This window comes from Clinocottus analis, unplaced genomic scaffold (assembly GCF_023055335.1).
Source record: "Clinocottus analis isolate CAN_PGR_092001 unplaced genomic scaffold, fCliAna1.0.p SCAF_19, whole genome shotgun sequence".
Taxonomy (NCBI): Eukaryota; Metazoa; Chordata; class Actinopteri; order Perciformes; family Cottidae; genus Clinocottus; species Clinocottus analis.
The window spans coordinates 1,651,588-1,677,962 of NW_027175920.1; the positions used below are offsets into that span (position 1 = coordinate 1,651,588).

General features: G+C 43.6%; 2 protein-coding genes across 2 annotated transcripts; both read left to right on the forward strand.

Moving 5' to 3' along the window:
• The first annotated feature begins 442 nt into the window (after nt 1-442).
• arhgap27 (Rho GTPase activating protein 27) lies at nt 443-20,687 on the forward strand. Its single transcript, XM_068583416.1, has 18 exons — nt 443-1,256; nt 10,552-11,019; nt 12,390-12,629; nt 12,994-13,074; nt 13,248-13,370; nt 14,397-14,483; nt 14,587-14,649; nt 15,602-15,669; nt 15,830-15,917; nt 16,209-16,310; nt 16,488-16,586; nt 17,150-17,261; nt 17,411-17,548; nt 18,268-18,366; nt 18,453-18,530; nt 18,612-18,743; nt 19,406-19,511; nt 19,613-20,687. The coding sequence occupies exons 1-18, from the start codon at nt 486-488 to the stop codon at nt 19,788-19,790; spliced, it is 3,033 nt and encodes a 1,010-aa protein (XP_068439517.1). The 5' UTR covers nt 443-485; the 3' UTR covers nt 19,791-20,687.
• A 387-nt stretch (nt 20,688-21,074) lies between these two features.
• On the forward strand, nt 21,075-25,553 carry vps25 (vacuolar protein sorting 25 homolog). The gene is made up of 6 exons (XM_068583339.1): nt 21,075-21,152; nt 22,183-22,328; nt 23,117-23,170; nt 23,291-23,379; nt 24,078-24,153; nt 24,796-25,553. The coding sequence occupies exons 1-6, from the start codon at nt 21,106-21,108 to the stop codon at nt 24,906-24,908; spliced, it is 525 nt and encodes a 174-aa protein (XP_068439440.1). The 5' UTR covers nt 21,075-21,105; the 3' UTR covers nt 24,909-25,553.
• Nucleotides 25,554-26,375: the final 822 nt, after the last annotated feature.

A 26,375-nucleotide genomic window follows, 5' to 3' on the forward strand; every position in this document is an offset into this window, starting at 1 on the left:
GAGACCCGAAACAACCACCAAGCTGACGAACACAACTACTTTAAGACGCAAAATGACAACAAAGAAACCCAAAACTACCTAAACGAGAACTAAATGGCCACGAGTGACCCCAGAATGAGGAAATCACCACAAATAGACTTAATAAAACTTTTATGAAATGCAAAAAGATCCTAAGACGACTACAGGGAGACTGCAAAGACACACAAAGAAGCATATTTTATGTAATCGGGGCCTTTTGCGTGTCCATGCTGAAGGGATGACAATGTTCATAGAGGTGAAATAGACATAGTATTAGTGCGGGAAAGTGAACTGAGAGCCACTGACTGACATTTACAACAACCACTTTTATTCAGTTTTTTTAAAGCCACACCAATTTCCCATTTCCTCTATTTGCAGCTCCAAGATGTTCACGCTGTGTCCACCGTAACGCCGAAGGGACCCACACACACACACACACATACACACGCGTGTGTGCATGCGGGAGCATGGCGCTGGTGGAGGTGCTGCATGAATTCGAGTACACGGCGAAGGACGGTCGCCTGGTGTCCATCAAGGCCGGCGAGCGCTACATCCTGGTCTCCCAAACCAACGAGCACTGGTGGCACGTCCGCAAAGACCGGCGCGCCCGGCCCTTCTACGTCCCCGCGCTGTACGTGAAGGCCGAGGAGGAGCCCCCCGGTCCCGAGGAGCTGGATCCTCCGGAGCGCGTGACCGACAGCAAACCAGAGGACGAGGCCATCGTGACCCCACGTGGCGAGCTGACGGCGATCCGTGCTCCTGCTCCGGAGAAAGAGACTTATCGGTTCTCCACTTTTAGTTTCTGTGAGAACGCAGCAGATGCGAAGCCCCGAGAGACTCTGGAGGACGGACAACACACCGCCACGCACAATCAGGATCATACACAGACACACAATTCGGCAGAGTTGACCTCTGGACGTCTGAGTGACGACATCCTGCAACTGTACGCGACCGCTCGTCCGGGGTCAAAGGTCAAAGATCGACGGAGGCGGTCTGAAAGCTTCCCGCAGGACGAGAGAGCCGAACAGACGCAAACTTTCCTTCTCGATGAGGATATGGACTTCCCTTCACCCCCTAATTCTCCCGTTTATGACGTCATACCAGAGCTCAACGTCCCAGAATGCTTTGAGCTGCCTGCTCCCGTCGTCGCTTCAGACGACGCCTTCATGGACGAGCAGCAGAGTTCAAATCAAAAAGCAGAAGCTGCTTCTCCCTCAGACCGAGATCTCAATGAGCGGGTAAGATTTTCATTTTCCATATGACTGTTTTCATTCATTCATAATGTGACTGTTTGGGTGACGGGGGGGGGGGGGGTTTCGCAGCCAGCAGGTGGCGCCGTTTCCTCACGTCAAGCGGTGCAGGACAATGTGAAGAAGCTTTATTCTTATGAAACTTTTAATTATTTGATTTTTTTTACAACAAAAACATTATATATCAATGTAAAAACATATCTTTATTGTACACACTATGTGTTTGCATTAGTATTCATAAGTATTTATGACATCACTGTTCCCGCTAGTTGTTTTTATGAGTCCTGTTATCAGTTACCTGGAGGTCCCCTGAGTGTCAAGAGGTTTCCGTTGACTGTACTATAAATAAACCTCTATTTAACAAGAGAAGAAAGGAGGGAAAACACAACATAAATAGTGTTTCTTTCAGATTTTTCTCTCTACATGTTTCCCTATATTTTTATCTATTTTAAGGGGTCGTATGACGGAGAGGTCAAGGGCCGCCGCCCTTTGTTGATGGACACAGATGAACACTTAAATTTAATAATGTCTTAATAATTTCACTTCAAAGTGAAGTATTAAACAGATAAGTACTCATCATGATCACAAGGACATGTAAATGTGATATCTATATAAATCCATGTATATCTGTATAACTGCTCCAACCGACGAGGTTCCTCCTGGAGCCATGAAATGGCTTTAAGATTAACAGCAATTTTCACATGAACAGCAACGTTGGCCCTCTGAAACCCTTACAAACAGACTATGACGTGTACAACCCCCTTTAACTACAACCCTCGAGTAAATCGGCTCGCTTACTTTCCACCAAAAGTTAGATTCAATCAGATTTTAGAGACCGAATCACTTGTCGATTTCTCCACTTTCTCTCTGGCAGTGGCGGTCCAGACTTTTAGGAAGGAGGCATTGGTGGAGTTCACAGCATCCGCGCCAGCTCATCAGCATATGAATGGCCCTGCCGACCCCTTCATGCCATGAAAAGAGGTGCTGAATACCTCAAGTTTAGTGCAGCTGAGTCGGTTTTGGTCAGCGGAAGTCTCGGGAAGTTGTGCATCCTTTACATTTATCACTGAACGAGGAGGGATTGTCCTGCAGGAGGGTTTGGTTACAGAGGAGTGTTGGTCCTGCAGGAGAGTTCAGTTCTGCAGGAGGGTTTGGTTACAGAGGAGTGTTGGTTCTGCAGGAGAGTTCAGTTCTGCAGGAGGGTTTGGTTATAAAGGAGTGTTGGTCCTGCAGGAGAGTTTAGTTCTGCAGACTTTTACTGGCTGCTGAAATGCCGCACACTCGGTGATGTAATCGCTCGGGAACAGGTTGCAAACAGGTATACCGTCAGGGCCCCGGGTGGCTTCCTCTTCCGAGGCAAAAGAAAGGAAGGAGTTAATCCGAAAAGAAGCTGTCGGAGCCACTCCCCGGACCTGCAGCGGCCACCTGGTTCACCGCCGAGCGGCACTGGGACGAGCGATCCCCGGGGAACAGCGACTCAGCGCGCCGCCGCCGCCGGGACGCGAGGGGAGCGACGCGGACGTGAAGCTCGTGTCTCCTTGGATGTAGTTTGTCAAATGCAAACGTATACAAACTAAAAAAAACAACAACTAAAAACAACAACAGCAACTTTTTGTTTCGGGTGAGTTTCACTGGCATTGTTGTGTTTGCACCTGTTGCAAGGTTACAGGATACGAGTGAGCGAGTGAATAAGGAGTGTTGGGGAGGATTTCTGCCCTGTGTGTGTCACTTTTTAGCCATGACTGCAGCCTCTCCCCGTCTACTAGTCTCACTGTGTGCCATCATACCAGCACATTGGTGTTTGCATCACGTTTAACACACTTTAAACCTTTTTTTTTAACTCGTTATAGTTGGTGCGTTTCTATTTCAGCATGAATGAATGAATGAATGAGGACTGCAGACGTGCCAGGACCCCTAAAGTGCAGTAACTCTCTCTCTCCCCTCCACAATGGAGGGCCATCTCCATGGTGATGAGAGGAGAAGGGGGGGTCTGGCCTGACTCCCCAACAAGCCAGAGCTTTTAGAGGTTTTAGTGCCAGCTCTGCCGTGCAGTTGGCTTGTGTGTGTGTGTGCGTGTGTGTGCATGTGTAATGTGCAGAACTTATTAGCAATTAGCCCCGAATGTAGGTCACTTAATATCAAGGGCATGTCGACCGCTTCTCTGCTCTCTGAGGGGGAACGTTAAGTTTGGTAAGTGGGAGAGGACGAACCCAGTCGGGATTGGGAATCCGAAGTTTTGGGTTCAAGCGTGTTTTCGTTGCAAAGTCAGAGGCCTGTTTTTGTTTTCACGGTGACGCTCTTCCTGATTGTGGTGCCTTTTACGTTACGTACGAGCTGCTTATGTCACCGCCAGTGCTGGCAAGACTCTCTCCTTCAGCTGCATCAATAAAAACTGATGCATGTGTGTTACATCACTCAAACGTGACCCTCTCGTTCCCTATCTTCCATATCTGGAGAGGAACTCCGACAAGAGTGCTTTTGTGAAAACCGACCACATCGGATGCCAAGAAACTGCCCCGACAGGTCGTGTGAGAAGTGTCGTCAGATCAGATGCCTGCGAGGAGGAACACGAGTGTTCACCCGAGTGCGAACAGGTGGAGCTTTCGCTTCCAGGACGAGTCTTTCATGTTCGAATGAAAATAGAGAATATTGCATCCCGATGCAGCTGATACGATATGTTTAGTTGAGTTTAATTGTGGGAAATCTGTCAGCTGTCATATAAGATTCAGTCTCAACTTCTTTTTTTTCCTGTGTAGTCTTTCAACAGACTATTTTGTCACCCAGATGACTTGAAACGAGACTTTCGACGATATTGTAAAGGCCTTCGGAGCAGCCGCTCGTGTTGCTGAACGAGCTTTTTTCCGGGTGTTTTCCTAGACAGACGGGTATTTATCTCTCAGGAAAACCAATGCTCGGCTCTTTGAGTCAGATGTGCACAAACCGGGACTCAGGCAGGCGTAAGAGTACGTTTCAGATCGGTTTCATAAACAATATGATTATTGAGTGCAGGATTGTGAAGGAATGCTCACACCCAGAATGCATCGCTTGTCCTTTAACTCCTTTTCAGACACTCTCTGAGACAATATTGATCCACAAAGTTATGTCAGGGTGCAGCTCGTCTGAGTTCGGCGTTGCGTGAGTTTTATGCAACTACTAGTATTTGTTAGTTTTGGTATACTAGTAATAGTATTTACTGCTGCAGTTGGAGCTGACTCCTTTTGGCATTCTGCTAGCGTGCGTGCAGACTTTAGATATCAACTTGCACCTGCAACTAAGTGTCAAGGTGGCAACCTTGTTGCAAAAGAGTGGGAGTCACAGTTGCCTCAGAGAGCGTTGCAACAACTGTTTCGCCTTCTGCTCAGAAAACACTTCACCCACTGAGTAAGAGTGAAAGAAATCCTGTGAGGAACAAACCACATCGGAGGGCCAACTCGGACTGAAGTGCAAAAGATGAGATAAGAATGTGATAAGCTTGTTTTTTAAGTAAGGGGGAGGGGGGTGGGGAGGTGGTGGATATATCCTGGATTCTGGGCCATGATGAGTGTGATGTAAGACGAGGCGGAGCCAGAGGGATTCAATGGCTCGACTGTGTGCTTTGTGGCGTGATTTGGGCCCCAAATTGGCGCTCCATTGTTTGATTGGATGAGCGCTAATGTGGTTAAGCAATCACACAGATTGCTGCTTCATGCATTGCTGAGGGACGGGGAATCCTGCTCGACGACGACGTCCCGAGGTCCAAACGCAAGATGCTACGGAGCCTTTGGCATCTTGCGATTAAAATGAATAGAAACCGAGAAAACTCTCCGAAATCAGACACAACAGTGTGATCTTTTTACACGACACGTTTGAATGGCAAACTATAATCTGTCCAGGCCACTTAAAGGAGACTATTATCGCCTTTTGTCCTATTATTATGCTCAATTATAGGCCCACACTTGTATTTGAGAACTCTCTCTCCTCTCTATATCCCTCAGACTGTCTGTCTTTTTAAGGTGGAAGAACGGGTCCTTGTTTACGTCCAGTCAGCTGATGTCATTCACACAGAGAAGACACAGACACGAGGCCACTTTGTAAGTCTCAGTGGTCATTGCAAACTTAAGGAAATCCTGTGTGTGTCTCTAGATGGGTCGAGCGCTTTGATATTGATTGATTCCCCATAGCCGTGCGCCGCGCTGGAATCTTCGAAAGCGATCGACGATCGCAGATATAGCGGTATTTAAACAAACGACCTCTTCTGCTGACATGGACTGTGGCTACCTGGATTGTGTCCCATGCGTATGCTACTCATCACATTCATGTAATGTGCTGTAAGTCTGTTTGTTGCTCATTCTGGTCACATGACATCTGTTGCTTCTGTCCTTACGAGGAGAGGGATCCTCCTCTGTTGCTCTCCTGAAGGATCCTCCCCTTTTTCACCCTGTGAAAGGGTTTTTACTCTCTTTATTTGGGGGAGTTTTTCCTGATCCGATGTGAGGTTCCCGGGATCAGTGATGTCATGTGTGTACAGATTGTAAAGCCCTCCGAGGCAAAATTGTATTTGCGATTTCGGGCTATACAAAATAAATTGAATTGAGTTACCCACAAAGCCTCAGGCCTTGTGTCAAACTGACCCTGTAGCCGGCTGTCCTGCAGACTTACTCGTGTTGCAGCGTGGAGAGAAGGAAGCGACGATCGGCCAACAATTGGCCCTGAAAACCAGACTTCCTGTTTCAAGCCTCGTGGATTCTGCTTTTTTTTTTGTCTTCTAAAAACACGCAGTCTCATCACAACAGCCCGTCATATGCTGCTCTCCCACATATTACTATTACTTCCCTTATTCACCCGGTTGTTGGCTGAGTGACCTACTGTAGCGCGCGGGGTCAAACACTGTCCACGCAAGAGCGGCTGCTGCACATGTAGAAAGAAACAAAGTCGATTTTTTTGGTGTGTTTTCTTGCTCTGTGACATTCTCCTTTGACTGTATCTCTAAAATAACTTTACAAAACACCTAGTTTCCATTCAGACATTTCCTTTTTTCACCATATGGGCCCACAGGCAGGAAGTAGGTTGACATGACCGGCCCAGTTTCTGTCGCTCTATCTCACCCTCTTCTCCGTCTTGTTTTCATTGTCTCTTTCTGCTTTTGGCTGCACAGACAGTTGCCCTCTACCCCCCTCCCTCCTTTTACTTGCATGTGAACACACACACACACACACACATACAAGGACACACGCACACACTCACACATCTCACCCAGTCCCCTTCCTGCTGCTATTGTAACAGAGCTCACAGTTCTCCTTTCTATCTGGGCTGCAAACTGTCACAGCTGCTGCTGCCAGAGGAGGACGCGGCTCGTATTGAATGTGCGTTTGCGGCCGCTTGGCTTCACTTTTCGGATGCATGGCCTCCCGTCAGGTAGAAGGAACATAAACATGGTGGACATGTACTCCAGGGTTTGGTCAAGTCACAGGGCCAAGCGGGGCCTGTCTCTGCCCGTGGTTCCTCAGGTAAGGCCATCACCGCGTCATTTAAAGCGGCTTTTTAAAAAGATTTTATTGCTACGTTGTAAATGTTGAGTCTCCGTGGTCAGCGTGCTTTTTATGGCGATGTGTTTTGATGACACTCGACGCTTCCTGCTTTGCGTCAGCATGCCACCCCTGTGTTTGTGTCTTTTCCTGTATTGAAGTAAAATGGTATAAATGGTGAACTTACAGTGTTGTGTGAAAGCTCAACGTCTCAATGTTGCGTTGAGATTTTTATCTTGAATGTGGTTTTCACCTGAAAGACGCGGCGAGGAGCTCTGAATTCATGCTTTTACGTCTGTATTCTTCAGTTTCGTTTGTTGGCATCTGCCCGTCTGAATTCTGTCTGATATTGGGAACAAGAGCTACACAACACCCGGACCAGAGAAACTATAGTTATGATGTGTAACAACACTGATACGCAGTACGTCACTGCGTCAAAACACAAGAGCGACTGAACATTTTAAAACGCTGCTCAAGATTGTGTTTCCATGCTTTCTGTGAAGTACACTGTAAAGTACACTGTAAAGTACTGCTAACCAGGGAGAAAGAAGCATTCAGGTCCTTTTTATTTCAGTACAAGCGCCGTTGCATCCGTTTAGAAGTACTTCTTTACAAGTTAAAGTCCTGCGTTCAGTCTCCTCTGATGCAGATTGAGAGTATGTGTAATCTCTTTCTGCAGACATATTGCAGCTGTGAGTGATGCGTGTATGCAGGACATGACTCAATATGTGAGCAAACAAGTTATTTATATGAGGTTCAGTAACGCGGTGGTTCAAAACCTAGTGGCCTGGCCCTTCATGGTCATATTTCAAGAGATGAGTAATGAGAGGAAGCCAAAATTCTGCGAAATTTCAATTTTTTTGGACGCTTCTCTAATCGTTGCTTTTGTTTTTCGAAATATTTTGTATGTAAATTCTAGAAAAGTATTAAATACCGCTGTCAAATAGAGGTTGAGGAGTAAAAAACACTATTTCCTTCATAAAAAACTACCTCAGCATTGTACTGAGGCCGTGTACCAGAGTGAATGTACTTGGACTGATATACTTGCAGGCAAGTACTCTGTGTTCGTCCCTTCAAAGCGATAACAATCTATCACACATCTGCATCATAGCGTTTGTTGATCTGTTTGCACAGTTTTTCTTCCATTGCATGCGGCGGCGGCAGGGATCAATGATGCAGCTCTTTCATTTCCTCCGTCTGCCTCGGTGGAGGCGTGGCGCGCGGCGAGGAATCAATCTGTTTAAGGGTCAGCTGTCTGGCCATCGGCGCCGATGGCCTCGTGGTCAGATCGGGATCGATGAGGAAGCAAAGCGATAACATCGAATAGACAGATGAAAAAACACACACAGCTGATCGTCAGATCCATAATGTGGAAATGCTGTTTGTGTTGACTACTTTGAGCTTTATACGTATTTAAAATCCTTTAAGCAGCAATACAATACCACAACTACAACAAAATACTCTGTTACAAGCATTCAAAGTACAGAAGTATTGTACTATCTATCTATACATTTGCATATTTGTATATCTATCTGTATATATCTGTCATTGCAGTAATAATACTGTCTTTCTTTGTTTTAAAATCAATTTGTTTAAATATGCACCAGAGAGGACCTTAACTCTTAACCCTTAACCCTTAACTCTTAACACTTAGCTCTTAACCCTTAACCCTTAACTCTTAACTCTTAACACTTAACTCTTAACTCTTAACTCTTAACACTTAACTCTTAACTCTTAACCCTTAACCCTTAACCCTTAACTCTTAACTCTTAACACTTAACTCTTAACTCTTAACCCTTAACCCTTAACCCTTAACTCTTAACTCTTAACACTTAACTCTTAACTCTTAACCCTTAACCCTTAACTCTTAACTCTTAACTCTTAACCCTTAACTCTTAACTCTTAACCCTCAACCCTTAACTCTTAACTCTTTACTAAGTAGTAAGTACTTAAATACAGACTTCAATTTCTTGAGAACGAGATTCAGTGCTCCGCACATAGTGTTGTCAATTTGTATTTTGTGATTTTTAGGCTATACAAAATGAATTGAATTTCATTTTATTACAATACGTGCCTCCTGGTCTCAAGTGTAAAGTGGAATAACAATAAAAATACTCACCTAAAGTACCTCAAAATGTTCACTTAAGTACTTAGCTTCCACCACAGCTTGTTGCCGCCTCTGACACGTCTCTTCTTTAAACTATTGCACAATTACCAGTGATGAACGGACACACACACAAAGACACACACACACACACACACACACACACACAGGTCTCAGGCCTTGGTAAATATAGACCATGAGGCTCGCTGAGAGACAAGAGGTAGTTAGAGCGTCGTCTGCAGTGGCATCATGCAGGCGTATGAGAAGCTCCGCAGGTCGGTGGAGGTGTGGAAGAGTCACCTCAGAGGAGCTCAGGTGAGAAAGATCACGTTGTTGTTGTTGTTTTAACCCTGACGGGGGTCATGTCAAGTGCAGCGCTGACACTTTTCATTGCGTAACACTTTCGGAGAGCCGAGGACAGAAGCAGCCTCTCGTCACGCCCGCGGTTTCACTCTTAAACGCTGTTTAAACAAATGAGTTGTGATGTTGTGCGTTTGCATTGCGTGGCAATACCTGAGGACGGCGTCCTGGTTTCTTAGTCTCTTTTTTTATTTTTATTACCCAGCATTCATTGTGGCTATTTTAGTTTTTGCCTTTGACTGAAGCAGACGTGTCCTCTGGACATTGTTTTCACACGCGGGGGAATTGGACTTCTTTGTTTGGGTGTTTTTGAAAAGCAGTTTGAATTAAGTAATCATCATTATGGTGAGAGGCGCGCCTCTGGGGTGTGTGTGTGTGTGTTTTATATTTTTGTTACTACTTCCTTCCTGTGCTCTGCTGCTGCGTCAGATACAGAAGGATGACTTCTTGAGAGCGATGCTGTCAGTGAGAGAGACGGAGATACAGCAGCTTTAATGTTGGACACAACACACTTTGTGCAAACTTGTTACATACAAACACACACACACACACACACACATACATACATACATACATACATACATACATACATACATACATACATACATACATACATACATACATACACACATACAGACACATACACACACGTACATACACACATACATACACACATACACACATACATACACACATACATACATACACATACACACATACACATACACACATACATACACACATACATACAAACACACACACACACACACACACACACACACACATACATACATACATACATACATACATACATACATACATACATACATACATACATACATACATACACATGTACATATAAACATACAGATACATACATATATATACTTACACACACACACACACACATACACACACATACAAACACATATACATACATAAATACATAAATACATACACACTAACACATAGATACGTACACACAAACATACGTACACACACACACACACACACTTTTTCATACAGGCACACACACATAGATACAAACACACACACACACACACACACATATACATACATACATAAATACATACACACTAACACATAGATACGTACACACAAACATACGTACACACACACACACACACACACACACACACACACACACATAGATACAAACATACACACACTTTTTCATACAGGCATACACACATAGATACAAACACACACACACACACACAGCTGTTCCTGCTCTTTCTTTCTTCCTGCACAGTCTCTCCAACTCTCTCTCTCTCTTTGTGTTTTTTTTCCTCAGGTGGACGATCAAAATCTCCGGTCCGCCGTCTACGTCAACGTCGCGCAGCTCCGCCAAAGCACCTCGGCCTCTCCGCCCTCGGCCGCCTCCTCCTTCTCCCCCTCCTACCTCGACCCGGAGGGATGGGAGGTGCACGTTGACGACGACAGCGGCCAGGAGTACTACTACCACCCGCCCACGGGGCGCACCACCTGGGACAACCCCTTCCTGGACTCCCCCAGCGACCGCGAGCCGCCTCGCTCCCCGTCGCCTCGTTCCCCGTCTCCCGCCCTCTCGCCGCCGTCCGCCGCCGCCTCCCCGCCCGCGTGGGCCTCCGACTGGGAGCAGTTGGTGGATGAGACCAGCGGCCGCCCCTACTTCTACAACGCCATGTCCGGGGAGACGTCCTGGGAGCCCCCGGAGCATCTGAGCCCGTACCCGGCTCTGATGGAGCCCATGAGCGTGCACAGGTTTCACCAGGACGGCCCGGTGAGGACGGCGACGGGCGCGGCGCTGCTCTACTTAGAATCTCTCTCTGTGTCTCCGCTTTTAGCTTCACCCCTGGGGGAAAAGCTGTAAATACGGTCTGCTTTTAATGGGATTAAATCCCCTGCACCTACATGGCAGACGGGACTGGGTTTCATTAGGAGAAGCTCGCAGTTCCAGCGCACGACGTCCCCAGCAGTCGTGCCCCCGAGTGGGAAAAAAGACATCTGTCCTCATTTTTAATTTGTTTTATTACTATTCCAGAGAGTCAGGGGGATTTTAAGAGACATCATATGTTCAAAAGCTCGAGTGCATTAGTCAAACATTAGATGGTTATCAGCTGCTTTTCCTCACAAAGCAAGTGACCCCTTTTTCTGCCCCTTAATGGCTTCTGTGAGCTAGAAAGAAGAATACTTTGAGGCCAAGGAAATACTCTGACTTATTCATCAAAGTCGTGGAAAAGTCATGGAGTATCTGGGTCATCATAGTGGGAAAAGAGACAGTTTGATTAATACACTTATTTTCTGTTCTTGCCAAGACTTGGATGAGAAGATTGACACCACGCTTGTGCCTGTACGTTAGCTTAGCACAATGACTGGAAACGGAGGGAAACAGCTAGCCTTGCTAACTCGAGTCGTGTACAAGCAGCGCCTGTAAAGCTCCAGAGAAGTCCAGGAAGTGCTGCAAAACTAAAAGTTAAAGATTGTTCAACAATATGCCAATCAGGAAACGAGAGTCCTGTGCCACGTTGACCTATTTTACAGAAAGTTTCTACACATTAACTCGCCTCCTGAGCATGAAAATGGTCTAATTGTTGTGGGCGAGCTGCACTTAACCGCTGCTTTGTGTGTCAGAGGTGCTGTTAGGTGGTTTTTTAAAAGCTGTTTACACCCATTTATAGCCTCCGTGCTAAACTAAACTAAACAGACTAACTCTCTCAATATATTGAACTATTCATTTTAACAAATTATAATCCCATGGGAGATTTTTGTGCCAGGTGTTGATCAAAGATTACAACAAAAGAATAAGCAAAAGCAATGAAGTAAGAATAAAATTGTATAGAATAAATATTAAATGTATAAAAAGTAGTGCAAAATAAAAAAGAGTAAGATACACAGGAAAAAGAACAACATAAGAATAAAAACAAGAGTATTAATACTCATACAGTGGATATTTTTCCTCACTAACTAAGATTTTTTCAGTTTTATTATCAAATCTTTGCTTTTTTTGGTGAAATGCTGCACAGTTTTCCCGCTTCAGGCCTCCAAAAAACTACCAAGGTCAAACAAAGACAACACCACTCATTGGTTAATCTGCACAAATCCCATCGATAGCATATAATAATTTAATAAACGCTGTGGTTCCCTCCACAGCCTCCTCTCCCCGAGGAGGACTACCCTCCAGAGGAATACCCCGCCGCCGACCCGCCGGAGGGCTTCGAGGACGTCTTCGCCTCGAGCCCTCCGGCCCTCTCTACAGAGTACAGCCTCGGCCACGTGAGCCGGACCGTCATCCCGCGGGCCAACCTGGACCGCAGCACGCCGGCCGGCTGGAACCTCAGCGTGGACGCCAACGGGACCTGGGTGTTCACCAGCGAGCAGTCGCCCGAGCAGGTAGATGTCGCCGAAGATGTCAGGACCCCCTGAATTGAGAGCGCTCTGGGGTCCCCTGTAGTTGTATATTCGCCGACTATTGGCCTTAACAACAGCCCGCATACTAATGAGACCCCTTTTTGTAAAGATAAAGAGCCAAATAATCTGAATCTGCAAGAAAAATCATGATAAAACAAAGCATTGGGGTGTTACAAACGACTTTTCAGTGTCGTTCGGTTCCAAAACTTGACTTATTTTTGTATTTTCTTGTCCGTTAACGGGCTTGAGGGGGTTCGAAAGGAGATATTTCCGTGCCGTTTGATTGTCCAGAGCACTTTGAAGCATCTGAATCATGTCTAACAAAGGACTATCTATTGTGTTGCAGTGGATCAAGTCTGTGGATGATCGAGGGCAGACGTACTACTACCTGAGAGACGGCTCCAAGTCTCAGTGGACGCTTCCCGAGGTAAACGAGCCGCTCGCTTTGCATGAGAAGCGGCGGAAGCGTAGCCGGCGAGCACACGACGTCTTAACATGTACTCGTGTGTCTGAGAGTCAAACAGGTCCCTCAGGGTTTTCAAATACTTTCACGATGACTAAACTGAAATGCGTTTTTTTTTTTTTCCCGTTCCCTTCAAGGTCCCTGTAGCCGCCGGTCAGTTCAGGATGGAGAACGGCGTGGAGGCCGACAACACGTCGGTCATGAAAAGCTGGAGGCACACCGTGGGACCCGGCCAGCTCAGTGCGGCCCAGGATGACGTGGTACACACACACACACACACACACACACACACACACACACTCAGGCCTGCAGCTACACGCGCAGGCTGCGTCGCACATCCAGGGTGTGTCCGCGCGGGCAGAGGCGGAACAGCTTCAGTCAGGCAGAAGAAGCGAAGGCACTCCCTAGGTTTTTTTCTACACCCTTATTTAGCAAGGCAAATCGACGCGCACGCTCGTATTTACAGCAACAGCTCCAAGACAGAGCTGCACAGGGGAAAAGGGGGGGAGGGGCTTCCGATTGTACGCAAAAACCTTTTGTGTCTCGCTGGCTTCAAATGCCGGGTTCCTCCCACTGAGCAGTCAGGCTTTCAACGCCTTGCTCAAGGGCACAACAGGAGGGTAGGGCTGGTTTCTGTGGTCTGATCCCCGTAGTTATGATTAGAGATGTGTCGCCTTGTTGTGGTTGAATTCGACACACACACACACACACACACGAGGTGGGAATACACAATAACCGGATAAAAGTATGCGGAAACCGGAGAATTCACAATAAATGTGATTGTTGGTGAAGTCATTAAAAGAAACAATGGGCACTAATCCGCTGTTGTAACAACCTCCAATCTTCCGGGAATGCTTTAACAAACTGGCGGCAGAGATTTTCTTCCTTTACGCCACTAGAGTTCACAGTGCAGGCACTTTACATTTGACTTTTTTACCTTTTTCTCACCTTTCTCACAAGCCGCCGTTACTTTTTCCTCCTGAGCCTCATCAGGTTCTTCAGGGTGATTCATATTAAACGTCACGTTGGGGGATGTGAGAACGCGGGGGTTGCGATCTGTCGCTGAAATGTGCAGGTCCTTTTTCTAAAAATATGTTAGCGAAATGTACGTCGTGACAACAAATACACAGGGCGAAACATTTAGAAACGACAGAAAGTTTTCTCTCTTTTTTTAAGCTCATTGGGCGTCAGCTCCCTTAATAACCGTCCAAAAGTAACGTGAAATTGCATCGTTTTGAGTTAAAAACATTTGCAAAAGAAACTAAATCCTTCTCTGTCGTCTTTAGAGGTTCGTACCGACTCACAGGAGGAACACGTCCGACTACAGCAGCGACAGCTCCAGCACAGGAAACTCTCCAGAGACGCAGCACAACGTGAGTGTCCGTCTGTCGATACCTTACAGAATACTTCAAGGCCGAGAAAGTACTTATCCAGCTACTAACTCTTATTCGGCCTCCTGTCTCTCTCTCCCTGAAGGCTTTTGGGTTTAGACCCTGGAGAAACCCGTATTATCTGACCGCCAGGTGGCTGCGCTACAATGTGGGTTGTTAAGTTTGGGCGCCCACTCATAGATAGCAGCGTCTATCTATGACGGGGCGAGAGGTGTGACTTTCAAGTTGTGTTTCATCCCCTCCGCATCAAAGTGCATGGATTGCCTCTGCCGGGATGCATGTTTTCAAACACACTGACCTGCTTTTTATATTTATGTAAGATGCATTCAGGTCTTAATCCACCGCCAACCTCACCTACAGAGTTTTGACTTGTAAATGAACAATGCACAACCGATGTTCGCCTGTATGTACAGACGGACAACCCCGACATATTACAAAGTTCTTCTCGGTCAAAGTAAGTAAATCCAACGTAAAACGAGAGGAACATGAAATACCACTTGCTTCAGATATGCGTGTCTGGACAGGATGTTGCTCGGCATAGAGGAATAAAAACATACGTCGGTTGTGCATTTCACCTTTTTTAAGTCCTGGAGGAAAGCGTAATGGTGGATTAGCTCCTGAGCTTCCTAAACACAGCAAGAAATCACAAACCATATTAAAAAAAACAGATTTCCTCCCATTTCTCGTGATATCGCAGAAAGCCGGTGGACATTTCCTTTACAGTTTGCTCAGGATGAAATGATACGGATTTGGTCGTCGAAAGTCAAGAATTCTTTTGCTCACTATGATAATTTCACACAGATGACAAATGATCAGCTTTAAGATTAGTCTGTGGAGCCGGTTTCAGTCTTTTCATTGAATTTGTTGAAGTCTTCTTCTGTCACAAGCCTTCACTTCCTCTTGGGAAAGCTCCCCCGCTGCTCCCAACATACAGCGATGAGGATATTTCTGCATAAAAGGAGGTCATCATTGTGCACGCTGGACGCTGCATGCATGCGTGCATGGCTCGATTGAACCAGAGCTCAACTTTTCCCCACGTGAGCTTATATTAAACATTACAAACGGCCTTTGAATAATTCACATTTTGGGACCTTTTCCAGGTGCAGAACCTGGAGAAAGCCGGGATCCTCAACAAAACAAAAGTGTGTGAGAACGGCAAGAAAGTACGGTAAGAGGACTCTCTCACGTTACATTTTTTTTTGACATGTGGGTGTGTTTGGAGTCATATGTCCCCTCACACACACACACACACACACACACACACACACAAAGCTCTCTGTTATGTTCATGTGTTTGTGACGGTTATCTCTCCTCCCCTCCATCTGAAGGAAAAACTGGGCCCAGACGTGGACGGTTCTCCACGGAGGAGTGCTGACGTTCCACAAAGACCCAAAGTCTGCAGCACTGGGGGCCTTGGTACGACCTACACTGAAATATTAATAACAGATGCACGTGGAGGGAGAAAAGTGCGTTGATAAGAAGCTCGGTCTCATGTTTGACGCCGTTCAAACGTTCCACTTTGGCTCCGGTGCGTCGTCGCCGTCGCCTTCACGGGGAGTGACAGCTTGGAGGAATTCCTCGTCGCTTTTGTGTGAAACGCGGCTCTGTTTCTTTGGAATGCGGCGCCGCCGGTTTGGCCGAAACAGCTGTATTTATTTATTTAACTTAATTTTGCGTCGTGTGCTTTTGTGTGCTCTTTCCGCGCAGCACAAGACCAATCAGATCGTGCCGGAGGTCACCGTGGACCTGCGAGGAGCGTCGATCGGCCGGGCGTCGAAGGACAAGTCCAGCAAGAAGAATGTTTTAGAGGTGTGTGTGTGTGTGTGTTGACATGCAGTGTGCGCCACGAGCAGATAACACACGTGCTTGCAAACTGTTTTTTACATAAATACATGAGATCACGTGTTGGTTAAAAGGTCTGGGAATGATCTTAATGTGATTTGTGGTTCATTATTGTTTCCCATCATCTTCATATCTCTTCTTTAGTTGAAAGGGAAGAACGGCGTGGAGTTCTTGATACAGTACGACACAGAAAGCATCATCACCGACTGGCACAAAGTCTTGATGGACACCATCCGACAGCTGGTGAGTCCGGCCCGTCGTCCATAACTGATGCATGAAAATGATCCACATCAAAACTGCAAAAAGTGTGTGTTTCTATTTCAATATGGCTGCTGAGACGTCACAGGGAATTTTATTTATTTGGAAATATCTTTAATGAACCGGTAGCTGTGTTTATTGTGAGAAAAATACAGCTTAAGGACTGATTTAAAAATTTTTTTTTACCTTTTTATCAATTATTTTTCCCCATATACTCTCCATTAAACATTTATTTTCCAAAGAAATACAAGTTTTCCAAACAAAAGGACCAAAAAATTACTTAAATACGAATATAAAGCAGCATAAAAAACTCTAAACTCTAAATAAAAGAGTCAAGAAACGGACTTAAAAAGCAAATTGCATCATCAATGATTTAACAGAGACAAGTAACCCCGATTTTAAAATATGGCATGCTTATAAAATAACTTGTTTAAAGTGTCTGTAAAAAAAGGCTTTTATAAAGGAAAAAATGTCCCAATGTGTCATTCGACAATGGTATTCCAGAAAAAATATGATTTTGTGTGTGTGTGTGTGTGTGTGTTCGTCAGGAGTACCTGGACCATCATTCGGAGGAGGACGACGGCGACATTTATGAGAAGATCGCCAACACGGAGCGAGACGACAAGGTCGCGGGCGGCGGCAACGTCGTCAAGCGAAGATGTGAGTTAAAAAAAAAAAATCTATTTCCTGGTTTAACATCCGGCATGAACGACGTCATCGTTCTCACCCGGTGAGCCTCATCGGACCCCATTGAGAGCGAGAATTATGTAAAAGTCTGACATTGTTTTGTGTTGTTTTTGTTGTTGTAGCCTCCGGCAGGCAGAGCGTCACACACTCGTCCAGCTCGGCAGGAGACTCGGACCAGAAGCGGGTTCGGACCAAGCTGATGAAGTTCCTGATGAAGCGGCCCACGCTGCAGTCCGTGAAGGAGAAGGGCTACATCCGAGGTAAATCCCAGCCGCGCGACACTAAAGTAGGTCCCATCGGGGCTGATTTGAATAGAAGCCGATGGAAAAAAAGTGAGTTTCACTCGACCGGACTTTAAACGCTCGACGCCGTTGGTGGTTGTTTGTTTATGTAAACGGTGTTTTTCATATCAGGAGCTGAAACACGAACGTATGACATGAAGAAAGACATATAATCATAATGAGACATCAAACATGCTGGTGTTAAACGTGCAATAAGGACCACAGAAACACAAGATACAAGTTTGAACTGTGCAGGAAACCACAGAGAAATACATCGAGGCAGTTTATGATGTACTAGAAGTAAAAGCCAGAAATAGTGCAGTATTAATGCTATGAGCATGATACAACATTGTGTATACTTTATTAATCAGATTTGGATTAAGTTGGAAAGAACTTATTTAGTTCTTGTTCCCTATATTGTACGATACATGTGTATTATTTGTTGCATTAGATTGTAACACTGCTTATGATACGGATGCTGTACAATGTCTACTTGATATATAACACATAATCTGTAATTACACCGAGTTATGTATAATTATATAACCCCAACAGCTGCATTTCTGTTCATATGTTCTTTCTATTTCTGTTATTTATTTATATTTCCCCAACATAAGTCTTTATTTTCTATTTTGGTGGAGTTATAGTACTGCAACTGTTCCTAATACTGCTAATAATAGTGTTCTTCCTGCCTGTAGACAACGTGTTCGGCTGCCATCTGGCCACACTGTGCGCTCAAGAGAAGACCACAGTTCCTAGTTTTGTGGAGAAATGTGTCAAAGCCGTGGAGAAGAGAGGTAATCCACCGCGTTCATCCGTGTGAATCTTATCGCCGTGTTTTCCTTTTTGAAGACGTTGACGTACCGACGTGTTGACTTTGCAGGTCTGGACATCGATGGACTCTACAGAGTGAGCGGGAACCTCGCCGTCATCCAGAAACTCCGCTTCAAGGCCGATCACGGTAACAAAATCTTACTTATTCGGCCGTTGAGTGCCGCCGGCGCCCCCTGCTGAGCGTTATAACGGCTCTGTTTCCCAACAGAGGAGCTGGACCTGGAGGACGGCCAGTGGGAGGACGTTCACGTCATCACCGGAGCGCTGAAGCTGTTTTTCCGAGAGCTTCCCGAGCCGCTTTTCCCATTCAGCCACTTCAACGACTTCATCGCAGCCATCAGTAAGCAAACGTTGCACCCACGAATCTGAAGATAAGATAAGAGATAAGATGAGATAATCCTTTGTTAAGATAAGATGATCCTTTATTAGTCCCTCAGTGGGGAAATTACAGGATTACAGCAGCATTGCTCACAGTAAATAAAGATCAAGTAATATAAATAAACAACAAATATATTTAACATACAAATTCTTTATTCAATCTGTATATTTTATTCCATCTGTAATTATTATTATTTTTTTAATCTTTAATCTGTTTCTTACCGTTCTACTGTTTTATTTATATTACTTATTTCTTTTTATCTTATTGCTTGTGAGCAGTGCTGCTGTAACCCTGTAATTTCCCCACTGAGGGACTATTAAAGGATTATTTAATCTTATCTTAAACAGTAGAACAATAATAAAACAAAATTAAAAAAATTAAACAGTAAGAAGAATATTCAATATACAGATGGAATAATAAAAAAAAAGTAAGTGTGTAAAAAAGTATTGCACGATAAGTAAAAATGTGTATAAAGTATTGCACAATAAGTAATTCACTATATTTGTGTATTCAGTCTTAATACGGACGACATTTAAATGAACGAGTGACGTTAATGGGGATTGGTTAATGTTTATTATATGTAAAGCTAGCCAATAACTTTTGTTCTGTTTTTTTTTTTTTAGGGAATCCTGATTACAAAGCAAAAGTGTCTCATATGTGCGAGCTGGTCAACTCACTTCCTCACTCAAATCACGACACCATGAGGCTCCTTTTTGGGCATTTACGAAGGTACTTTCTTTATTTCATCCTTTACCTCTTTCCATCGATCTTGTATGTTATTGAACTGACAATAAAAATAGAAAAATTATCCTCTTTTTTTCCTCTCGCAGGCTCATTCAGTACGGAGAGGACAATCGCATGACGGTGCAGAATGTGGCGATCGTGTTCGGCCCGACTCTGCTGCGGCCGGAGATGGAGGCGTCCAACATCGCCATGCACATGGTCTTTCAGAACCAGATCGTGGAGCTCATCCTGAACGAGTACGAGCGCATCTTCTTCTCCAGCTGAAAGCCGCCGCGAGCCGAGCAGAAACCCGGGCCCGACGTCTCAATGTGCTCGCGCTAGATTTCCTCTCCAACGCGTAAACGGCTTCAGCGCAACACCCGAAGTGAAACCTCCTCTTGTGAAATAAGTTAAAGGGCCTCTTTGAGTTTTCTTCGCTCAGAATATTTGAGGTTTAACCACGTTTAAAGGACCTTCAAATGGTCTTCGCTGAGAATATTTGAGGTGCGTCTAACCACTGTTTTGTCCAGATTTTAGTCCGTAGGAGGCTGACGCCGTTAGATCCATCTTTGGCCGTATTGTATGATTGAGTCACACGGTTGGAGACAGCTCGGAGCCATCGGACGCGTTGCTCGGGTTGAAGAAAGGAGCGCATCAGATTGCTCGAGCTGTCTTAATCTCTCAAGTTACTTCCTGGAGATTTTAATTGTTTATTTTGGCTTTGTTAAAAAATTGTGGTGAAGAAAAATATTTTTTTCTCCCCTGGACGGGATGCATTGATGCTCAATGATTGCTGCCATCTTTATTTTTAGAAATTGGAATGACATTTAAATATTGTTTTTGAATTTAAAAAATTACGATGTATCGAGTATGGCAATAACTGATGTTGTATTCTAATATTGTGTACATTTTACCCTTGGATTTTAATGTAATATAGAAATGTGTAAAAATAAATATTGAAAGCAACATCTCGCTGTGAAATAGATGACGACATAGAATACTTGTGCAACTGATTCTTTCCACTGAATATAATGCATTTTTCTGTATAATAACACCATAGACACATAAACTAATGTTACATTTTTTTGACAGCGAAATCAGTCTGAACATGAAACATTGAAGTGGATTCTAGAAAAGATGGATGACCTGTAAATAGAGATAGAATGCTGAATGTTGTTGAAATTGCACAAGTTATTCCATAATAAAAAATAACTTTGTAAAAAAAGTACAGCTGTTTATTTATTATTGTCTCGATGTTCATATCTCTACATTAACATAGAAATGTGAGAAATTCACTCCTGTCTGGTATTTTTAAACACAATGTACTTCAATAAAGTAAAAAGTGTTTGTGCTCTGCTAAATACACTTAATCTGAACATAATCATATATGTTGATTGTACTCAGATTTTATTACACTCACACACTTATAAGTATACATGTATTATGCATTAAATTTTGGATGTATTTCTAATTTTGTTTAATTTTTTTAATTTATTTTTACAGTAATTTGTATTTTTTCCTTGGAAAGTCTGTGTAGTTAGTCGGACCCATTTGAAGGGTGGACCGGAAGCTGTCAGCTGTAAACACCGCATCAACTGCAATGAGTTTTGAGTGGCCCTGGCAATATAATTTCCCACCGTTTTTTACGTGAGTGAACTTTTTGCGAACCACATTTACACCATTTACCGACTCTGCTTGTCGGTATCTGTTGTTTTGTTGTTATTAAAAAGAAGTGTGTTGTTGTAGTGAGCCACCGTCTCCTTATCCCGGCTAGCTCGCTGGCTAAACGAAACGCACAATGCTACGGAAGTGGTCTTGTTTTTCTACCTACTGGCTTTCTGGAGTTTGTGTAACAGCCACACATGTTGCCCCTTCAAGGCTCGACTGCATGTGGATGTTTACTAATAATAACATGTAGATAATTAAAGCTAGTTCAGATAATAAGTCTAACGTTAGCTGTTAGCTCTAGCTAGCAACACTGAAATGCTCACCAAGTATTAAACAGTGTAATAAACAATGTTACAGCCAATTCTGTCACCCGTCATGTTATGTGACTTTGCTTTTTTTTTTTAAATTTATTTCAGCTGTAAAAAGCTACTGCAATTTTTTTTAAGCACACTCAAAGGTGCATCTGGTACTCAGAGGGGAGAGGCCATGAACAGCTTTAAAAGTGATCAGTATAATCGTATCTAAAACACACTGTGAAGAGGCTAAAACAACTTTTGATACCAGTATTAAATCAGTAGACTATGTTGCCATCTTAGCTGACAGAATTTGTTCAACACATCCGTCTTTTTCCTGTTGTTGAGCCTCCAGGGCGACCGATTTCGGTTCAGTACCAGCCACACAAAAAGACCTCGGTGCTAAAATTCCTGCAAAATCTAAATTCAACAGTGATACCAAGCAAATACAAGGGACACTATCATTTGCTGTATGATAATAAAGAGTTTTAACTGTTCTCTTTGTCATTGCAATGTACGTTGACAGTTGATAAGTTGCTGTTCTCAGAAGTGTGTAAGTTTCAATAGTAATGACGGCGGCCGGTGTTAAAACTTTATCTCACTTTATAGGTCACATTTCATCAGAAAATAATAATTATGAAACGTGGTTATTGAACATCTCAGTCTGCTGCAATAGAAGCCTCCAGTCATTTGTTTTTGCTCCTCTCCGCGGACAGGCTTCAGCCCAATGTTGACACCAGACAGAAGCAGCTGGCGGCCTGGTGTTCGCTGGCTCTGTCGTACTGCCGGCACCACAAGGTCTACACACTGGACGTCATGGAGGCTCAGGAAAGCCCCGTGTTCAACAACAAGAAGATAGAGCGTATCCTTCCAGTCCACCCGGGGCTCAGTCTATATTACCTGATCCTGAAATACCAAGTACACATTATCTCTCATAGTCATTTACATGTTGCCTCCTCTCATTCTGATAGAAAACTACCTACAGAATATTACACATCATGCATACATGTGTTTTTAGCACATTGCCACCTCACCAGCTGCCCTCCATTCAGGCTGTGTTGAGTTAACATCTTATTTTGATGTTCTTTTATTTGTTTTGGTAAATATATATTTAGAATACAAGTCGTTGAAGACACTTTATCACGGTCCTCACGATAGCTTTCCAGTTTTCTTTAACTCTGGCACTTCAATACATGAAAAGACATCAACACAAGGAAAATGTAGAATTATTTATTGAAGTTGAAACTCTTTTTTATTTTTATTTAGACAGTCGATCACATTGAGACGTCGCGTCATTCTCAACAGAGACGTGATGAAACTTTCTGTCGTTATTTAAATATAAATAATGTGGCGATGTGGAGAAAGAAGTGAGTTGAGCAGACCTCGATAATCGGCTCCTCTTACCGTTAGCATGATGAACCAGAAGAGTCAGGTTGCATTGTGGGTAATGTAGGCTTTAGGTTTTGACAGGCAGTAATAATGATGATATCTCTGGTTCTGCTGCACCTATTTTTACCCTTTTTTCCTAAAAATGAACTTTCTATTGTGAGTTTGTTATCGACAGTTTTCTTAATTTGACCGTTTATATGCTGAGAGCACAATGAGACGTTTTAAAATAAAAAAAATTGTTTCCTATTGACTGAATTCAAGGAAAACTGTCGACGGAAGCAATTCAAGTTGTGTTTGAGGAATTGAGGAAAAAAGGTACATTTTGTTCCATCTAAATATTTACAAAAATGCTAAGATCAGAAATAATCATCTCATCGTCTCACAGTGAACTCATTTCAGCAATAAACTTTTCTTTTTTGTGTGTGAATCCTTCAGGAAACCTGGACTGGCTGGACAAAAACAAGTCTCGCTGCCTCGTCATGTGGAGACGACCGGAGGAATGGGGAAAGCTGATCCACCAGTGGGTGAGTCATGGACCTTTAGACACACACGCCGTCCTGTCTGTGTACTCTGTACATTTTTTGTGGGCCTGACGAGGGATGAATGGAGCGAAGGAAATGTTCTCCAAAGCAATAAATCTGAAGTACATTGGAAAGCATTTGCAGTTCGCTGTCGTCAGAGTCGGTTGTTCAGCGTTACGATGTTATTGTGGGATGTTATGCCTGCAAGTTTTCCATTCGGTGACACAGTACAGCTTTTTTTTTATACAATGTACACACATGCTAAGTAGGATATTTAGAGACGGCTAACTTCAAAAAGAAAAAATAAGCACTCTCACTCAAAAATAGTTTTTTTCCCAGCTTTCTCCTGGCGGAGGCATATTTCCTACCTGTGGTTTTAATTGGCTGTTATATTTGTGAGGAGTCATTAAATGACTTCTATGACTTCTATTGAGACATGAACCAAAGTTCTGTCTGTTTTGGTGTTGTTATTTTTTATTTATCGGATTCGTTGACAATAACTAAAATGTAAAATATCGACAGTTTTGTGCTTCAACGGTGAGATGAAGTATCAAAAAGGCCCAGCTGGGGGATTTACCAAAAGACTAATGAAAGCGTTAGTTGCTGCACCTTATTAACGTCTCTATTTATAACCGTGTGCTCCAGATCTCTTCCCTCTGGAATAAAACATAACTCTTTCCTCTGTTCTCAAACATTTACAGGTTTCTAAAATCGGGATGGTCAACTCCGTGTTCACTCTGTACGAGTTGTCCAACGGAGACGACACGGAAGGTGAAGGTATGGTACCGTTAAAACGTTTCAGGCTGGTTGACATGTTAAAATGTGTGTTATCACTTCGAGTAAACATAAAGTATGTCCAATGGAACGGATGCAGAATTACTGACGTCTTCAAATTCACTTCTCAAAAGTACAAAACAAGGAGTCTTTTATATTTTTTCATTATTTGTATTCATCATATATGTTTTAAGTGTTTATTTCACTTTTTAAAACACATCTTTTATCAGACTCTGATTTAGAATCAGTAGTTTTTTGTCATTTATTTAGTGTATTAGTGCTTAATATAAACATAGTAAGAGAACATTTTTTTTTACAAATTATAGCAAGTATTTCAGTAACAGAGATGAGAAGAATTCTACTATAAAAATATTAAAAAATATGATAAAACATATGGGCTGTATGTCTGAATTGAAATAAAAGAATTGTGGAGTTTTCAGAATTGTTGTTTTGTGGAGAAATTTGCAAAATTTCTCAAAGAATGCAACAGTTCACACTAAGACGTATTAAAATATGCAACATGCAGATGATGACTAACCATGAAATGCACATCTGTAACTTTTCTACATGTAATTGAACTGTTTCAGTCATGAGCCTCTCCTGTAAAGCCTCTCGTCACCTAAATGATCTGACGTGTTTCTCCAGAGTTCCACGGTCTAGAAGACTGGATGCTGCTGCGCTCGCTGCAGGCGCTGCAGGCCGACGGCAAAGCCGAGATCATCACCATGGACGACGGGAAGGGGGTCAAGTTCTTCTGAAGGCGACGCTGGGACATCACACACACACACACACACACTCCTCCTGTCTGGGAGGCCTCATACTTTCTCTCCAGGTGCTCCTCAAACAGAGGACGCTCGTCCCGCTTTTTTAAATTTACGCGAAACCCTTTTTCTTATTGGAAGAGAATCAATATCATGTCTTTAGTGGGGTTTTTTGGGGGGGAAAGAGCATTTGAGGTGACATTAAACCATGCAATGGGCCTTTTCAGGGGACTAAATAATATCTTAATACTCCAGGGGAAAATCTCTCCCCACCAGCTGTTTCTTTATTGTAAATATGACCAGTTTTATCTCCATTTTTTCTTTCATCTTTTCTCTCTCCCGCGTTAACAAATCTCCTCGGTGTGGTTCGCTGTGGACCTTTTTTTTTTGCTCGGCTGTCTCTCTGAGCCAACGAGACATCCCAAAGAAATCCCAGAATGCAACACCAGGGGGACTTTTGTTATTTTGAGAAGAGGAGCACCGGCAGCGGACTGACCCTGGCCCGACTCCGCTGACTGTGATAACGCTGGACTTCATGTACAGATTCCTGTGTCACCCTATTACTGTGCTGTAGCTCCTGTTCTATCCTCTCTGTCTCTTTTCAACTTCATTTCCTTTTTTTCATATCCTGTAGGAAAATAAATGAGATATTTACTATATCCGCTTCCTTTTTTTGCTTCTTTTGGACCATTCGGTTGGAAACTTTGTGTGAATGATGACGTTAACGGCACCTTGTAGACGTGCACGTGACCCACAGTGATGGGATCTCCACTTTCTGCCTGCAGCTGTATGGATGATGTGCTGCGGCCTCGTGGGGATGATACAGCTCCAGTGTGTGTTTGTGTGTGTGTTTATTCCCTTGTGGGACAGTCAGTGTGGTCTTGACTGATTAAAAAGTGTCGCGTTTCAGCTCCTGTCTGCCGTGTGGCTCCCCCTGCAGGTCAGACCCGCACACTGCACACATCCCTCACTGGAGTGAACTGACTTGATGATTCAGAGAAACCAGAGATGCTCGTCAGTGGGGGGCAATTAGAAGAAGGGACATCCTGTTCTGCAGTTTGTTCCTGCAAAATGAAAAAGGAGGGAGGGGGAGAGAGAGAGTTTGGGCTATGCCTGGCACGTGTCCAGCTAATCAATACAAGGAAATATCAAAAACACAAAGTTCATGCATCCTCTCTTGAGACACTTTAACTTCTTCTGCGACTCGCCATAATATGGAAGCCCATGTCCGCCACAAAAAGCAATGACAAATAAAAAACAACATACAACAAAAAGTCATGACAAAAAAAAGAGCATGAACCAAAAAAAAGGCAAAATTATATGAAAAAAAGATCATGACATATAAAATTATGAGATAATTTCGACTTTTTTTTGTCATGAATTTTTTGTTGTAATACTTGTTTATGTTGTCATAATTATATATATTTTTTAAAACGTTTTTGGTCATAATTATGACTTTTTGTG

Coding starts and splice junctions, on each gene's coding strand:
- arhgap27 (XM_068583416.1), top strand. CDS start 486: ATGGCGCTGGTGGAGGTGCTGCATGAATTCGAGTACACGGCGAAGGAC. Junction 16,311..16,487: donor GCAAGAAGAATGTTTTAGAG/GTGTGTGTGTGT, acceptor TCTCTTCTTTAG/TTGAAAGGGAAGAACGGCGT. Junction 18,531..18,611: donor CCGCTTCAAGGCCGATCACG/GTAACAAAATCT, acceptor GTTTCCCAACAG/AGGAGCTGGACCTGGAGGAC.
- vps25 (XM_068583339.1), top strand. CDS start 21,106: ATGAGTTTTGAGTGGCCCTGGCAATATAATTTCCCACCGTTTTTTAC. Junction 22,329..23,116: donor CAACAACAAGAAGATAGAGC/GTATCCTTCCAG, acceptor ACTGAATTCAAG/GAAAACTGTCGACGGAAGCA. Junction 23,380..24,077: donor GAAAGCTGATCCACCAGTGG/GTGAGTCATGGA, acceptor AAACATTTACAG/GTTTCTAAAATCGGGATGGT.